The 18404-nt window shown below is 40.5% G+C and overlaps 2 protein-coding genes across 2 annotated transcripts; one reads left to right on the top strand and one right to left on the bottom strand.

The window, feature by feature from the left end:
- Window positions 1-293: 293 nt before the first annotated feature.
- LOC143332819 (complement factor B-like) lies at window positions 294-11242 on the bottom strand. The gene is made up of 19 exons (XM_076750623.1): window positions 11221-11242; window positions 10717-10787; window positions 9878-10084; window positions 9605-9790; window positions 9316-9492; window positions 8444-8530; window positions 7980-8119; window positions 6579-6723; window positions 6352-6483; window positions 4572-4682; window positions 4006-4140; window positions 3397-3503; window positions 2986-3118; window positions 1880-2018; window positions 1586-1662; window positions 1181-1281; window positions 935-1064; window positions 757-806; window positions 294-679 (listed from the first exon to the last, which is right to left on the bottom strand). The coding sequence occupies exons 1-19, from the start codon at window positions 11226-11228 to the stop codon at window positions 503-505; spliced, it is 2313 nt and encodes a 770-aa protein (XP_076606738.1). The 5' UTR covers window positions 11229-11242; the 3' UTR covers window positions 294-502.
- A 1936-nt stretch (window positions 11243-13178) lies between these two features.
- Window positions 13179-17765, top strand: chek1 (checkpoint kinase 1). The gene is made up of 14 exons (XM_076750652.1): window positions 13179-13315; window positions 13565-13630; window positions 13891-14005; window positions 14106-14214; window positions 15265-15329; window positions 15409-15478; window positions 15564-15752; window positions 15960-16064; window positions 16152-16235; window positions 16319-16397; window positions 16482-16650; window positions 16862-16993; window positions 17076-17177; window positions 17349-17765. Exons 2-14 carry the CDS (start codon window positions 13566-13568, stop codon window positions 17430-17432), a joined length of 1368 nt encoding a protein of 455 aa, XP_076606767.1. The 5' UTR covers window positions 13179-13315; window position 13565; the 3' UTR covers window positions 17433-17765.
- Window positions 17766-18404: the final 639 nt, after the last annotated feature.

The raw sequence follows: 18404 nt of genomic DNA, 5'->3' as shown, positions 1-18404 counted from the left end.
CCTTGTTTGTTTTGGCCGTGATGGTTCAAGAAAGAGGCAATGTGGATAAAATCTCTATCGCGCAGTAATTTCACATTATGTTACTGATATGCAGTATTTATGGAACAGTGTTGTTTAGTTTTGAGAAAATCTATTGAGAAAGAGTTTATGGGCACACAGATTTGGCCGATCCAGAGAATTTCTTACCTGACAAATGAAGGTGAATTATAGAAAAATCATATGAATACTCGATATTGATACTGCATATTGCTAAACTTGATGATTAACCATTGGCTTCTCCTCAGAAACATCAAGACACGAGTTAATGCTGATTTATTCTTTCTTTACGTGCTGGTTGACCACTGAAAACATGTGTGCTTTTGATATCATCTGAAAATTGTATCTTTTATACTTAGAACTCAGTCTGTCAAAAAGGACTGAATGAGTGATTGGATGAGTTCAGTGCATCAATCAGAAAAATAACATCAGACACTGTTACACAAATTCCTGTAAATAAATGCTTTTAGCTTTCCAAAAACTGAAGTGGTGCATATTCATCCTGGTTGTCATTTCCAAGGATAGATTTGAGAAAAGGGACAACTCTGAAAAGATTAATATGGAAATCTCTGGAGGCGTCATCTGACTCCACGACACCGCCCGTGTTGCACATACTCTTGGATCCCCAGCTGACCAACGCAACCTGTGACAGAAATAGATGGTTACTACCACCAGGTGATACTCTTTTGTGATATACTGATGGAAGAGAAGGCTGTTTACCTGTATTGTGCGATGCTCATAGTTCTTGAACACAGCACCTCCAGAGTCACCTGTCCCAACAAACACACACACACGGTTACACCCAAAATAATGGGCCTCAGTTACTATAACTAACAGGATAACTAGCAGTTCCTTAATATGAAATTAACTTTTTTTAGATGTAATCGAGGGTACGTACCTGTACATGCTATATGATCTCTGAAAGGAGTCCGACCGCCAGTGCACAGGAAGTTATCAGTCACAACGGCCTTTACATTTGTTGTCGTTATGCCTGTCGCCTGGAGTGCGTGTTTGATGCAATCATCTCTCTGCAATGATTAAGTTGAAAGACGAACCACAGCTCAGAGTGACTTTCAGTAAAACATGAACAAAGCACGAACACAGACACACAAGGCACGCCGTAGTTCAGAAGTTTGAAACTCACATTACCGCCAAGCTTAGCGTGGACATCTTTTTCATCTACCACATTCCCTGTTCTGGTCAAGAAAGTGAGTTTTTCAAGATGATTCTTCAACAGGAGCTGCTCTGTATTCAAAGATCACAGAAGAAAATTGTAGCAGAGGATCTGGAGACGTTTTCTTAAAACTTTCACATGACAGAAGAAAATTCAGTAACTTCTTAGCATTTATAAGCAGCACAATAACATTTAAATAAATGGTTTATAGCACACCAGAACACACTATTTGTCACTAACTATAATGCATCTGTATAAAGTGTGAGTATCTGTAATTTTCAGTATTTGGTATCACACATTATAAAATAAGCATTTTTTGGTATTTATGAAGACCAAGTGGTGTAATGGTGTTCTATGTTGGTAGAGCTGTCTCACCCTGTTGCTTGCAGGTAGAATCGCCAACCAGTTTTAAAGCATCGCTGGTCTCCTGGGTGCAAGGTATGCAAATGGGCCTGAGCCAGACACCAAAAACAATATAACATGGAGAGAATGATGTTCCAAGTGAATAACTATCACAAATGTAACAACATCTTCTCAAGGACACTTCAGAATTTGTGGTAAATCTAATAGGTCCGTATACAGGTTTTTCTACGTGTGTGTGTGTGTGTGTGTGTGTGTGTGTAAATTTCCAGGCAGGACTGAGAATGTAACCGAGTATGAATGACTCACCTGGCGGCACTGGAGATCTGAACGTCTTTCTCCAGCTGGATGAGAGCCACATCATAGTCGTAGAACTCCTTCACACCCTCATTTGCTTTAGCATTAACGTTGTAGTTCGGGTGTATTTTTAAAGTTTTAACTTTTTTCACTGGAAAACACAATCGAGGTTAAAAAGTATTATTGTTTCTGGCATCATTATAGTCAAACTTATTTTTTATATCAGTGAATATAAGACCAGATAGTACTGGGGTCTCTGACCATTCGTTGACTTGGTTTTCTATCGACTTCTCTAATAGTGTGTAAATTCAGATCACCGTCATTCGGAGCCTCTCCACGTACCTTTATGCTTAGTACTTAGTCCCACTCTCTTCTGCATATTTATTAATGACGCTTGAATTACAGCAGGCTTTTATTAATCCCACTCTTTCATTAGATGCTATCAAGACTAAAATTATGTGGTTTTGGTTGGAAGGGTTCTATGTTCCCCCCCACTGTCCTCGAGCAGGTCATGGTTCATGAATACTTAGGAAACAGGCTTGATAGTCCATCGTCCTTCCCTCGCTGCATTGCAGTCAATGATTAAGGCAAAGCCTAATTAGCAAATTAACAAATTTAAGGCTTTCTGTATATAAATCGTTCTCTTTTACTTTGCTGCCAAATGCATGATTGTTCATATGGCCATACTTCTCTTGTTTGATTATGGGGATACAATTTAAAGACTGGCTTCCAGAGGAGCACCTAAAAAAAAGCTTGATACAGTTAACATCCTGCCCTTTGCTATGAATGCTTCTTTAAAACACATCACTTCATTTGATTAATGATTCACTCTTCTTTGTTTTTGTTTGTCTTATGTTCTTGTTTGTCCCTTGCCCCTCCTTCCCCCCTAAAAGTGTCTTCCAGCACTTACCAGGCCATCATTGTAAATAGGAAGTTGTTCTTAATGTCTTAAAGTGAAGATTGAATAAAATTGAAAAAAGACTTTTCACTTTGAAATGACAAAAACAAATAGAAATAACTGGATTGTGTCACACTTATTTCTGTGAACTGCTAAAATGCCAGTATGTCACGTTCAGGTAACTGAAGAAAAGATGCATTAAGTAAACATTTAGCATTACCTTTGCCTTGTCCATCATCAATCTCTACTGAGATGTGCTCAGGTAAAACTCCAAATGCAAAGCAGTGAGCGGCAGTCAAGACAAACTGAGGGCTCACCAGAGAGCCGATGCACCTCTTTGATATTCCTTCATTCTTAAGTTTTGAATGGTGAATAAATACAATAGAGTTTATTAGTTATGTCACACACAGAAGCAAGAACAACATGGCAATGATGGTGGATAATAAGAAAACATTTTTTCTTTAAATCTTACATCTAAAGGTCTGACAAATCTTTCTGAATATAAAAAGTAATTTTCATCAGTGGAAAAGCATTTTACTGATTGTGGTCAAGTGAAAGGAATAAAGGTTTTCGGCCAAATTTTCAGCCAACCCTGTGATTATGAAGTTAAGAGAAATGTGGAAACATTCACCTGGGTGATAACGAATGCCATCCATGGATACCTTTTCCTCTTGCTGTCTCTGCTGGCTGTATCATAGTCCTTATGAAGACCACATAGACCCTTAACTTCTTCTTCATCTGCATAAAAAGAACAACAAATTCAAAGTCGATCATGTTCATGAATACAAAATGCACGGATGCTATAGAGATACGGATCAATATTGAGTAAAGGCTCAATGCTGAAACTAAAAACCAAACGGACTTAAATTGTTGATATAACATGTGGAAATGAATCATTAACAAAATTATATTTGGATAATTCTTCTTGACGTCTCTGTTTGATCTCTGAAAATTGTCCGTTTGTAGTTTTTGATGGTCTACTCCCTGCTGGCAATAGATATACAATGCCCTTAGAAGTATATGCCATACAAGTATATATACTTTTTATACTCTAGTAGTGGTGAACTACTCTATGTGCCATAGAGGCACAGATCAAGAGTGGCGTTTCTGCCTGCTCTCACAGTAAGTACCTCAGGAAACAATGGTGTCATGTTCTGGCCTCATCTCCTTTGTGTTGAATTAGAGGGTAGACATGAATGCTAATTTGATAAATAAACAGACAAATGCAAAGACGACTTACCAATTATCTCGTCAAAGGTCTCTTGTAAATTTTCAATGTTCTTCAGTCTGAAGTAATGGTTGCCGCCGGTGCCCACTGTGAGGGGCTGCAGGTCGTCATCAAAGATTTCCGCTCCAATGGCAAAAACATAAATATCTGGAACAGGTTGGGATGTAATATGATAAATTAGGCTTTGTTGCAATGAAACGCGTTCTAATGCTCAACCTGCAGGTGGTGTTGTGTAAGAAACAGCTGTTGTTGATTAAAAAAAAATTATGTAAAACATAAATAAAACAGAATGTGATCATTTTCCTTCTCCATTTTGACATGTACTCAATTGAAAACAAGAATGGGGCGAGGTTCAGCACTTTGTGAAACACATGATTATATAAAGGATATGACTTCATGGACTCAGTAACACTTCGTAAAACTCAGTAAACACAGTTTGCAAATGATTGCGTTCTGTTTTTATGTACATTTTACGCAGCGTCCCAACTTTATGGGAGTAAGGGTTGTAGCATGTGTCTGCAAGGAAGAATCCTAACAACAGCAACAAGGCTGAACGCCAAACTGAAAATAAAACTCACCAAGATATTCTTCTCTCGATTGAGTGTCCCCTTCACGCGTGTGGTTCATATATACCATGTTCTTGATTTTTGCCACTGTGGGACCAGGTGAACCACCCATGTTATAAGCACCTGTAATAAGCAGCAGTAGTAAGAACACAGTTAAATGGTGAATGAATGCATATTTCACACATTACAGGAAGAGTGGGATATTTTGATAAGTGCACTTATTCACTTTCTTGCTGAGAGTTAGATGAGAACACTGACATGACTCTCGTATCAGTATAGTAAATACAAAGGTAACCTAAGACCACCTTTAAAGCTCACAAATTAACACATTATGTCCTGTTTGTTTATTCACCCGGCCAAGAAATAGTCCAGGAAATAAGGGGATAGTGTAATAGTAAAGCTAAAAAAAAATAGATATGATAAATATGTAAACAATATAATCAGTAAACAGGCATTATTGCAAATAGGAAATATTGAAATATTGATATTGCACACTTTAGTACACACTGATATTGCGCATGCATGAGTTTGGCTGTTTCAGTGTGTGTGGTCTGCTGGGAGCAGTGTTGATTGTAAAGTCTGACAGCAGCAGGAAGGAAGGATCTGCAGTGTCTTCACACACCATGGGTGGAGCAGCCTGTCACTGAAGGAGCTGCCCACTCATGGTGTTGGAGTGTCCTGCACAGAGTGGGACATGTTCTCCATCAGGAACGATAGGTTAGCCATCACCCTCCTTTCTCCATTCTCCATCGTTCTCCGATGGTGGGCATTGCTGCAGGGAGGACTGGACACGGAGAGGGGCAGATGACTGATCAGATCTACTGAAGAACAAGTTCAGATCATTCACTCACTCTCAGTCGCCCACAGACTGGAGTTGGGTTACTTGCAGCCAGAGACTGTTTTACACTCGGACTGCACTGATGTTGTTCTGCTCCAACTGCTCCTCCATCTTCCTCCTGTAGCTGTTTTTTTTTTTTATCCCTGATTCTCCTCCTCAGCTCCTTCCACACATTCTTCAGCTCCTCTTTGTTTCCTGACCTAAAGACCCTCTTCCTTTCCTTGAGGAGAGGTTCTGTGACAGGTGTAATTTGGGGTTTGTTGTTGGAAAAACACTGTACAGTCCTGGTGGGTCCGCCATTCTCCACAGAGAAGTGGATGTATTCTGTTATACAGTTTTTGAGGTTGTTACTGTCTTCTGCATGAGCGTCACAAAGGACTTCCCACACAGCTGCACCAGAATTAGCTCTTCAAAGCCTCTTCAGCTACGTGGGGCCATCCTTTCCATTCACTGTGCGAGTGACAGATGACTGCCTGTGTACGAGACATTTGTACGCAGGCAGGCGGTGCACCAGGCTGTGCACAGGTCGTCCCAGGGGAGGGGGAGGTGATGATCGTAACCCCCAATAAAACAACATGTTATTATTGCACTTCAGTTTTGGTGTGGATTAAGTTAACGAGATATAAAATGTTATTTAGTGAGTGTTCAAGGTGCTGATAGGTGGGTTGTGTTCATTTCAGACAAAGTGAGGATTGCTGTTTTCCTCTGTTTCCAGTCTCTATACTAAGATAAGCTAACCAGCTGTTGGCTGTAGCTTCATATTTACCAAACAAAAATGTATGAGAGTGGCATTGATCCTCTCATCTAAATCTTGGCAAGAAAGCAAATAAGCATAATTTCCAAAATGTTGAAAGAGACGCAGTGTGAGTATTTTAATCCATAATTTGCCGACTGTAAAATAAATAGGCAGTATGATTGCTGAAGTACGCCCATATGCCAAGAGGCTGACATTACCATCTGTAAAAAGGATAAGGACGTGACGATGTTCCTTAAAACCCTCCTCTCCAGCTCGTTGCTTTATGATAGCCATTCGCTCCAAGAAGGTCTTGAAGACGAGGTTTAGATCTGTTCCAGCAGTGTTTCTGTCTTTGAGTCAAAGCATACGCACACAGTAAACAACATGTATCAAGCTGTGTCTGAAAGCAACATGTCCAACAGTATCTCTGATCTGTTTGACTCACCACCTATTTGAAATTTTTCCAACTCATTCTTGATGGCACTTAGTGTTATTTTACTGTCCAAGAAATCAAGAATGTTGACAACTTCAGTTACGTCAGAGGAGAAAAACATGATTTCATAGTTTGGAGTCACAGTAAAGGATGAAATCTGTGGAGACATGAAGCAAATTTAAGTTAAATACAACTTTGTTAATGCATGCTAACTTGTGCAACTGCTGTGAAATCTTTTGTCAGTGCAACACCTCCTTATCTATCAAACTGCTTATGGTTGTTATTTTGTTGAGTAATTGATTCATTTATCAGCAGAATCCCGAAGTGTGCATTGACAATAAGCCAGGGGACTCGTGCCAAGAGGCATCAATCAAGATTATGATGTGTAATTCATAATGAAATTGACTGGTAATGGGCTGTTGTGCTGGCAGCCAAATGGAAAGAGAATATGTTTGTACATGTTATTTGTACAGTGTGCCAAATGTGCTTCTAAAAGTGTGCCAAACAACATTAAAGTCTTCATATGTCAGCTCACACCAAGTATATGATACTTTATATAACTTATGATTATATGACTGAAATTCGCTACTTTCGCTGGCATTAGTAATACGATGGATACGAAGTTCAAAATCCTGGTGTGACTCATAAAAATTATTATAATGCTGATAGCAAGATGAAAACGTGATTAAAATGTTGCTTGTCATGCGTTAAAAAAAGAAATATGCTAAGAAAGAAATCATAACAACCTAACAATCAAAATAAATGTGTAATAACTGTCTGTAGCGGATGTGTGGAGACCCAGAGAGTAAAATGTTCAATGAATAGATTATGAAATAAATAATCACATGGAGGCAAGATATAACATCACCATGAAGCTGTGAAATAATCCAGTACATTTAAATAAAACTTTATGAAAAAATAAACAATCCAAAAAGTTTTTTATTTCGAATCAAATCTGCCATTTTTTCTAAAGTCTGTTTTTTATGTCATGACAGAAGTTTGCCACGTCCAGTAAAGCTAACACGTCATTTTATTCTTTACACTGTAAGATCAACTGTCCAGACTAATCACACAGGTTATTACTTGTATGTATTCCAAAATTTTGTCACAGTTCAGCAAATTTAGTGCCAGAATCTTTCAACTGCAGTCTGTACTTTCACCCCATAAGCATCCTTTAAACTGACCCACGATCAGCGAAAACAATCTTGCATCTCCAGTCCCAGCACAGTGTTGCTGACTGTTTGCAAATTCAGCATATTGTAAGAGAGGCACTTCTGTGGCGACTGCCCTCACTATTAAAAAGCACTGTAAAACCTCTACTACATACTGTAACATCATTTTGGATCAAACTGTTCTGCAGTGTTCTTGCTCCTTTTCCTTTCTTGATGAAGAGGAAAGCTGTTTGTTTCTTACCTTTGTAACAAGTTTGGTGACGGCATCCCTTGCATCATTTATGTGTTTCTCTTCAATGCTCTCTGAAATATCCACTGCGATATAGATGTTAAGTGTCCCATTTTTTGAAATCCTGATTTTTCTGCCCTCCTGTGTGTCATCTGAACAATCCACAAGAAATACTGTTATTGTGCCGTACACAATATGTATGTCATTTTCTTTATCAAGAGAGGTCAATGAAGGGAAATAGCGTCTTCAGAAATTGTCCCAGGGTAGGAAACTACACATTTTCTTGTTAGATCGACAGAACTAAAATAAAATAAAATATTTTGTCAATAGATACATTTTTTAATGATCTCTCATTTTTTTTCTACTTTAACAAAAGGTCATCTGCCTCACTACAAAAATATGCAGTAATAGCAAATATTATCACATTGAATTGATATTAAATAATACTAATGATACGATTACTTCCAGGAGCTTACCGACTGGCTCTAAGGTGGTGAGGCTGTCTTTGATTGCACTGCCAAATGCCTCTGAAACCTCCAGTGGAGTGTCATAGGTGTATCTGTCTGCAAGAAGCAAAAGCCACATAAACAGAAGTTGTAATAAAAAAAAAGTGATTAAAAGTACTAATTGTGTAATAATTGTGTAAAGAATGTGGAAAACTAGAACAGTTCAAGGCCTTTCTCACACGTCAGATGGGTGTGAATGTTGGATGGTTAGTTACAGAAACGGTTGAACACACTGTCCGACATCAGACAGGTGTGGGGCAGCTTAACTACAGGGGTCACTGCATTTCTACTTTTCACTTGGTCTCTGTGTGTTTCTTGATGCCAGTAAACTGCAGCAGGCCAGCGTACACTGCTACACTGCTGATAAAAAGCAGGTCAGATGGGTCGCAGTCAGTACGCGTCTTTTTCATGACATTAAACACCTCAGTAAGAATAAACAGGCCCAAACCAAAAACTGAATTGACTGCAGATGAGCAGTTTGAGACAGTAAATCTAAGTGCTTTGAAAAGGTAACAGGGCATGCTTGCGGCACCAGAAGAGGTTTCGGCTTCTTGTGCTGATTGACGTAAAGTGACTTTCAACATGTAAAGCTCTCAAATGACCAACTTGCAACTTGCCAGTTGCTTCACCTGGACATTAGTTGTGGTGGCGGAGAGTTCTGATGACACTGATTCCTGAAAGTTAACTTGACAATCTCAACCTTTGTCATTGCCTCTGAATGTTGCAGCATTTCTTTTGCAGGTGTATGTATTGAGCACTGTTTCCATTAGCCTGCTAGCAGACCTTTTCATGGAAAAACTTTGATCAAATGACACAGACTGTTGACAGTATTTCAGTCTTACAGTAGCATGCTGGCTCTTTGCCGGTCCACTGGCCGTTCTCCTGACACACTCTTTCACTCGACCCAACCAAAAACAGGTTTCCATTGCAGGTGTATGTCACTGTGTCATCAATTCCAAACATGTTCCCTGTTCTTGAGGCACCAGCTGGCACACCAGGATCAGCACAATTATCTCCTGCTGTGGTAACAAAGAAGACAAAAGTCATAAAACAGTCACAAATGAGGAGGAATCCCAAATCTGACAGAGAAAGGAGAGGGAGAAAGAAGGTGGATGGCTGTTCGGGACTTACAGTCACGGCTACAGATGGGAGTGGAGCCGCTCCACTTCCCGTTGGGTAAGCAAACGCGTCTGGATGAGCCTCGCATTGTGTATCCAGAGTAGCACTCATACACAGTCTCATTGTCCACAAAGTACTTCTCCTGAGGAGGGGAGACGTTCCCGTACTCCATCACTCTGGGGTCTGGGCATTCAGCGACTGCAAAACAAAACAAAAGGATCTGAGTTATGATGAAGAGCAGACAGTGTGAGGCAACGTGAGAAGCATCATCGTCACATCACTCACGCCTGCATCTCTGTGGTGCAAATCTTTTGGGTGCTGGTCTCCAGCTGCCATTAGGCTGGCACAGACGGGTCAAAGCTGGAAATGGGTAGTAACCCTCAGGACACTCGTAGATCAGCAGACTGCCTGTCTGCAGCTTCTTGGTCAATTTGTAATGACCTCCTTCTATTTGCATATTCGTCTCCGTGCAATTACACCGAACTTGACCTGCTGAAAAATAAAAGACGTAATGCACTCAGACTTTAGAAAGCTCGCTCCAGAGACACATAAGACATTACACGATTGTTCTCACAAGCTGAGTAGTATGACTACATAATGAGTAAATTCATGTGTAAAGTTCACATAGTGTCCCTTTAATACATCAGTCTCTATAGCCTTTAAGATGTACTATTTATGTTGGCTTAAGATTCAACATAGATAACATAACATACAGTTCTGTGTTAACATTTGACAATGCTATACATATGATGAAGTTGCTTTAGTGAAAACAAAAACAAAATTTTGATATTCTAAAGTTACCTCTATGAATAGCACGTTAGAAACATTGTACAATGTAAATTTGAATAACTGTTTAGAGCAGCAGTATCCAGTTGGTAACTGCCACATGTACGGTCCTTAAGCTATTGACCAGTTACACATAATTGTTTTGAAAAATTCTGTTGTGAATTATTTTGAAAATGTGTTAAAAAGTCTGGATATTTCTATGTTTATTAGCTCTACCGATGTTACAAAAACTCAACTTGACCTATACAGTAAATATAAATACATAGACATTTTGGAAAGTCAGAATTACATAGAATATATAAATACATATTTCAGAATGTAAAATGAAAGTAGCTCACCCATCGAGAGGAGACATGAAAGAGCAGCAAACCAACTCCAGTGGACAGAAAATCCCATGTTGAACCTTAAGCTGGACAACAGTATAAAAATGAGAGGGTTTTGCTGGAGCTGTGAATTTATTTCCAAAAGGACAGTGATGTTCAGGAAGAGGGACTGGATGAACAAAGACCATCCTGGTACTTATTAACTTAACAACAAATAAAAGGAGATCAATAATCTGTGTGACAGGAAACATCCAAACAATTTCCCGCAATGTCTTAACATTTTCATTAGACCTTAATGGCAAAGTTTCAAATAATCCAGCTTCCATCAACTTGACTCATGTAGAAATAAGTCAATAACTTTTAATGAACTATGCATATTTATTACTTACTATATGACAACAACTGGAAGCATTCTTTAAAAATGCAAACTCATGAAAAAATTAAAAGAAAAAGGTTCCTACTCATAATACTTGACCTGTTTCCTCAAACACAGCATTTGAATGAATTCAGTTCAGTTACCTGCTCATTTTGACAGGTGTCGTCCAAATGACTCTGTTTTTCATGTCCTGACCTTAAGTAGGCCATCGCACCTCCATTTTTGATCCTGGATTTCCCATCATGTGTAAACACACGGTCACATGTCCCATAAAAAAACAGAGTCATTGTGAAATCAACACAAAGTACAAACATTTGCTTCATCATTTCCCAAAACCTGTAGGCACCATCGAGTGTTGCTTATTGACATGTTGCTTCAGTTGTTGATTGAACACCACAGTCATATCAGACTGGTTTAACTTTCGCTCTCCCTGACCCTCACAGTCCTCTGGATGACTTACGCTCCGTTAATAACTATATTAAAAAAACAGATGGAGACCACATGTACAAAGTTTTTTTTTTGTGTGTGTGTGTGTGTGTGTGTGTGTCTTTGTGGTCATTTTATGCCTCTGTTTAAGGTTGGTTTGTATCTCTTTCAGTTTGTGTCTCTGTGATCGAATGACTTAAAATATTAAAAGTCAAACAGACTTTGACCCAGGCCCCCCTGAACCCTTGGACCCCTGAGCCTGTGCCCGGTAGGCCCGTCCAGTATTCCAATCCATGACTGCACTTCATTATTTTTAGCAGTGATAAAGAATCGGATGTGTTTTTTCAGTCCTTGTCTATTTTTAAGTCACCTGCATTGCTCTATAAAGTAAACCTCCCTTCACTGTTTCTAAGCAATGCAACTAATAATTTCACAACATTTCTAACAGTTAGTTTCAGGTCTCCAGCTTCTCAGAGGCGTTGATGTCTCAGCTGATCAAGGCCACACGATTTGGATTTGTCATTGTATGCATGATGTTACACAACTGTGGTTGTTTCCTTTCATAAACTTTGTGAATTACACTTATGAAATGTGGGTTTTCCATGTTATAGAAAGGAACTGGGATGGATCGGTGACAATGAAGAATACAGGCTGATGAGTCTGTTACATTTTGAACTGTGGAGTGCAACATGTGTCATTAAATGAATTTATCAAATACACCCACCTTAAAAGGGAAAACATTTTCCACTTTGAAACCTTGCATTTAACTGCTTTCTGTCCAAAATGTCTATTCTACACTCTACATATTCTAACAGGCTTATTACGATGAAATGTCCTGAACATTTTCATCCTTCCAAGTGCATGAACCCTGAGACCACATCACCTCTCCTCTAGTGCCACCTTTTGGACAAACCACAGTACAGGTCAGGCCTTATTTAAAGTGGTCAGTATTTGCTCCATCCAACATGTTTGTGGTATGTAATATTATAGTCTGTAGTCGCTGTCAGCAGAAGCTTTGCACTTTTAGGAACTTAAATCCTCTGGTAGATTTCATTTAGATGGATGTTAGACTGTCAATACATGGACCAAGGTCGATGTATTTTCTTTTTCAGAATTTCTGATCATGGCAGACAGGGCATTATTTGACAAATTCAAGAATCTCTGAACTAATTTGAATGACAAAATCTGATTGTTGCATTGCACTTCCACCATCTACTGTCCTATTGTCAGTTGCAGACAGTGGTGGACACAAAAAGGGGACAATAATAGTGGTGGACTTAAGGCACAAGCTGCAAACAATGTGCAGAAAGTTGAGATGCATTTATGGTGAAACAGGTCCAAGCCTTGGTTCAGTTTGAAATTGTGTTATTATGTGACTGAGATTTAAATTATAACTACTACACCTGTATAATAAAAACTCACAGGGAACTATTGATTATTTGATTACTTTGAGGAATCGTATGACTCACAGTTGCATCATGTACTCTATTATAATATGGGGACATACACTGTGATTATAATCAGCTGCAGGATGGGGTCAGTCTGTGTGGAACGATGTGGCCAATTCTCTAAAACAGGAGGCGACAATGCAGCACACAAACAACGACTGGCCGAGACGGCAGTAAACACACGAAGAAGAAAAAGAAGCGGAAATGACGACCATAGCGGAAGTTATGCTGGACCAACAAGAACGCGCCAATTTTGTTAAATAATCCACTGCAGTCATTACCTCGGACACATGAAAAAGTTTTTCATGTGGTTCTCTTTGCAAAAACATTTGGAGAACGGCGCGTGCTGAGGACGGCTGTGCAGGTACGACAGTTTTTTTAATCTCGGGTTGGTTAGCTTAGTGCGACATGTGAGATAATGACGTTTAACAGCGCTGTTTCATGCGCCCACATTACAGAGAAACGTTCACGGTTTGACAGATAAAATGACACACTGCGTAGGAATATCCATCTCTGCCGGAAGTAAAATAAGAGATACGAGTAAATATTGGCCTGGAAACTGTGTGTGTGTGTTTTCTATGAGCTTATTAACACTGTGTGTGTCTGTTTCTAGCATGGCTGTGCCTTTCGTGCAAGACTGGGACCTTGTTCAGACACTAGGAGAAGGAGCCTATGGAGAGTATGAATCCTCCTTTATCTTTGTCATTTGCAGAATTTATCTTTTTTCCAGCCCAAGATTTCAGTATCAGAAACTTAAGGCCTCCTCTTCATCTACAGTTTCCCTAACACATCTGGTTTTGTTTACCTTAAACACGCTGGTCTTGTCTATTAGTCAAATCAGAGTCCTGCTGGTACACACGTCCCAAGTTTGACAGACCATCTTGGCATGCTCGCTTGACTTTGTTCATCCATCTTTTCTCTTTGTGTTCACGGTTGCAGAGTGAGGTTGCTGGTGAACAGACAGACGGAGGAGGCGGTAGCAGTGAAGGTGATCGATACGTCTCAGGCTAAAGAGTGTGCTGAAAATGTCAAGAAGGAGGTCTGCGTGCACAAGGTAGGCCTGCCTCAGCATGGTTAGTATGCCCTAACCACTGTTGTGATTTCTGAGCAATTAATGGTTTGAAATTAATTCCACTTTTAAAACTTTTTGGTAGATGCTCAACCACCCCAACATCGTACGTTTTTTTGGCCATCGGAAGGAAGGTGCGACTATGTACCTCTTCTTGGAGTACTGCACCGGAGGAGAGCTGTTCGACCGAATCGGTGAGACATGGCATTGCTTTCCGGAAGGATGTGACCAAGAAGTCAATATTCAATTGTGGAAGAAAAGCAGCACTGCCGTGTAGCCACACTGAATGTGCATAATTCCAGATTTAGGTGTGAAAATATTCTGGCTCTACAGGCTGTTTCCCCCCATCGCCCTCCCTCTTGCTTCTCTCCCAGTCCGGTGAATGAAAAAAATATTTCAATCAAACTAGAGTTGGTAGTGAATGTTGGAACAGTGAAAGATGAGCAAAGAATGTTTTGGTGAGTTTTAATGAAGTATGTTTTCCGATGATAAAATTAGTGTTTTTGCGAATGGACTCTGGTTGCTTTGGCCAGAGCGATATAGCTGCTGTTTCTGGTGAAACAAAAAAAGATCTTACTCTTTAACAAAAGGGTCCGTCTATGTAGGGATCCTTTCCATCATGTTGTCAGACACTTACAATAACAATCTGAGCCTGTTTAAAGGCCCACTAAAAGACACTTTTCAGTGGATGTACATTGATTGTGTGCAAACACCCAGAGGGACTGCGATGCAGGCTGCTGGCTGCAGCGCTCTCGCTCAATACTGGACCAATTTCAAAAATTCACTTTCACATTTGTCACTTGGAGACAAGGCATCAGTTTACGCCCACCTCTGGAGGTTACGGCAGGGTCAGCCCCGCGTTACCAGGAGCCAAATTCGGCGAGAAAGCCGCCCTAGTGTTATTGGAATGAGGGCAGGCTGGACGCTGCAGTGACTCACTTGAGATGTAAAGTGGTATCACGAGACACAACTGTCAGCTGACTTCAGTACATATCTCTGCATCACAACACATACATGTCCGACTTACTGTCAAACCTGTTATTTCTTCACACTCCATCCATATTTTTAATTTATTTTATGTTTTAAACCAGCATTCTTACATATTGCTCCCTTAACGTGACTTTTGCTTTTATGAAGAAGAAAGGACATGATACATCAGTGTGCTGCTGTTTTCTAGAGATGCTGCTGAGTATTTGGATGGTGCTTATTCAGGTTTTTAAAATGTTCTCATACTTTTATTTCAGAGCCTGATGTGGGGATGGCAGAGAAAGATGCTCATAGATTTTTCCAGCAGCTAATAGCAGCCGTGGTGAGTGAAGCAAACCTGTGTGTTGATGTGTCCTTCTGCACCTGCTGGTTTTCTTAGATTCTCCGATGCACCTTTGCAGGAATATCTCCACACTGCTGGCATCACCCACAGAGATATAAAGCCAGAGAACATTTTACTGGATGACAAAGGTGAGGAAATGTGCATATCAGCGTATTGAAGGAATAACTTTGGTTTGCATTCGTTGTGACCGTCTGCTGTTCTTCTTTTCTTCAGATAACCTGAAGCTGACAGATTTTGGACTGGCCACCATGTTCCGTTTCAAAGGACGAGAGCGTCTCCTGAACCGACTTTGTGGGACTCTTCCTTATGTGGCTCCAGAGCTTCTCAGCCAAACAGAGTACAAAGCTCAGCCCGCTGATATCTGGGCTTGTGGGATAGTCCTTACTGCCATGCTGGCTGGAGGTAAGATCACAGAGTTTGTGTTTGCAGGGGGGTCAACACAATATCCTACCCACAAAACAACAGCAATGAGAGCTTGTACATGACTGGACGGTGTGTGGTCAGAGGACTGTCTGTCCTGAGCTAACTGTTCTCTGTGCGCCTCCAGCTGCATTGTCTGTCTGTATGCTCAGTATGTGAGGAAACCTTTTGTCACTCTTTCTTTTTCAGAGTTGCCGTGGGACCAGCCCACTGAGAGCTGCCAAGAGTATTCAGACTGGCTTCAAAAGAAAACATACCTACCTCCCTGGAAGAAAATACAACCAATGCCCCTTAGTAAGTCTAAATGATAGAAGTATTAATACTGCATGCTTGGAATGGTCTTGGAAATGTATTTAATTCACATGCAACTTCTCTCTTCAGGTTTGTTGTCCAAGTTACTGCTGGCCAGTCCAGATGCACGCGTCACCATCGCAGACATACAGAAAGACCGCTGGTTTACTCAAGGCAAGTCTCAGTATGAGTACAATAGTATCAATTCAACTTTTTATTTAGTTTTATGTTCACCGGACTGATGTGTGTCTCTGCAGGTGTAAAGCAGCCACCTCTGGGCTCTGGAGGAAACAAACTCCTTCGATCAGATGCAGGTGTTATATCCCGGGCCAACAGGTAAGAGTGTTTTTTTTTTTTTTACGTGGCAGGTGTATTTCATTTTGAGCCTGTGATCTTAAGACCCCACCCCTCCCTCTATAGTGATGACAGGATGCAGTTTTCCAGCTCTCAGCCTGATATTGCAGCAGGAGGCTGGGAAGCCATGTTGTTAATCGGCCAAAGCGATGGTCAAGTCAGCTTCTCTCAGCCCACCAAGCCGGAGCACATGCTGCTGGGCAGTCAGCTACTGGGCACGCCGGGAGCCAGTCAGGTAATTGACATGCTCAGAGCTACATCAGTTTGTAATTTCTTTATAGAATATATCTGAGATTGTGTGCAGCAGCACAGATTCTGGGATGCTTCTAAAGAACTGGATATTTTATTTTATGAAATTCTGCTGTAAAATGCTGCATAGATGCATGATGCTGTCAATGCTGTCAGTTTTTCACACGTCTCCACTTCTCCTTACCGTCTGTGTGAAGTCGCCGTGGCAAAGATTAGTGCGGAGAATGACCCGTTTCTTCACCACCGTAAATGCTGACGCCTCCTTAGCTGCCCTGAAAGACGCCTGTGACGGCCTGGCACTCGGCTTCAAACTCGCCTGCAACAAACAGGTGCATCTGCACTCAAATATGCAGGATTCAAACATTTACAGACGTTAAATGCACCCTTTGACACTGAACCTCTGTCTTCTAGGTGACGGTGAGCACACTGGATAAACGCAATAACAAACTCATCTTCAAAGTGCATTTGCTGGAGTTGAATCGGAGAGTGCTGCTGGACTTCAGACTGTCTAAGGTGGGCTGTAGCATTTCAGAAGAGAGTCTTTAGTGTCTTTAACAAGAAAAATAGTCTAATTAGTCACTGTAGAATAGAATCACAAAGCTGCATTGAGCTGTTTGTATGAGGCAAGCTGTTGACCTGTGTGTGTGTGTGTGTGTGTGTGTGTGTGTGTGTGTGTGTTTTCAGGGTGACGGTCTGGAGTTTAAACGTCTCTTTGTGAAGATAAAACAGAAGCTCGGGGACATCATCAGCACTCAGAAGGTCACATGAGCAGCCTCTGCAAACACTGGAGGGAGACCCTGTATATATTTATCTGTTCTTTTGATATTTTAAATGTGTTCTGCTGTTCTCCTCAAGTGTGTGTGTGTGTGGTGTGTGTTTTCTTGTACTTCTATCCTTGCGAGAAGCAGTTAACCAGTAAGATGTCAGGAGGGCGGATGTTTTTGAAAACTTCGATTAAGTCCTCACTTTTTTTAGTCATTAGGTTTAGTTTAGTTGTCAAAGGCAGGCACACACAGGATGGAGGCAAGTGCCTTTTGAAAAGACTGATTTGTTCTTATTGTGTTTGACATGATACAGTCCAAAGTCTTGAATAAATTATTGAAGAAACAACTTTGTGAGCTAAATGTTCTGCGATAAATGGTGCATATAATGAGAATTCTACCAATATACCTGCCAAAATAAAAGCTTCTTTGTGCGGAAGTGTTTAGATAAGGAAACAGCAGGGACTAAAACAATGTTTTCTTGTTTAAAAGACTCCTATTGTCTGAGCAGATGTCATTTACAGTAGAAATCAATGGATCCCTAATGTCCATGCTTCATTTTACTTTAACTATTTGTAGTGAAAAATATGAGAGAGGTTTGTAACTGATATTGTAGTTGAGTTGAGATCTAAGTCAGCAGCTCTGCACATGATTGTACAAACTGTCGGCAGAAACATTCATTTCAGGTTAAATTCCAACTGATAGATCCTGTTATGTATGGTTATGGGCTGTTAAAACAATAAGTCATTATCGTCTCCAGGAGGAGGGGCCTGGCTGGTGGTGGGGGTGAAGATGCTCGGGGTAAAGCCATGGTTGGACCTGGAAATGACCAGTGTTGAGGTCCAGAATCAGGCAGACAAGAAATAAGATTTTTAGGTGATGCAGCTGATGTTTGAAACCGATCCTTCATAAATTCTGATGAGCTGACAGGATGACTTCAGGTCTACATGAACACAGATAACTTTCAAAGTAAGATTCT

Source organism: Chaetodon auriga, chromosome 15, assembly GCF_051107435.1.
Source record: "Chaetodon auriga isolate fChaAug3 chromosome 15, fChaAug3.hap1, whole genome shotgun sequence".
Lineage (NCBI taxonomy): Eukaryota > Metazoa > Chordata > Actinopteri > Chaetodontiformes > Chaetodontidae > Chaetodon > Chaetodon auriga.
This window is presented reverse-complemented; position numbering and strand designations above follow the sequence as displayed.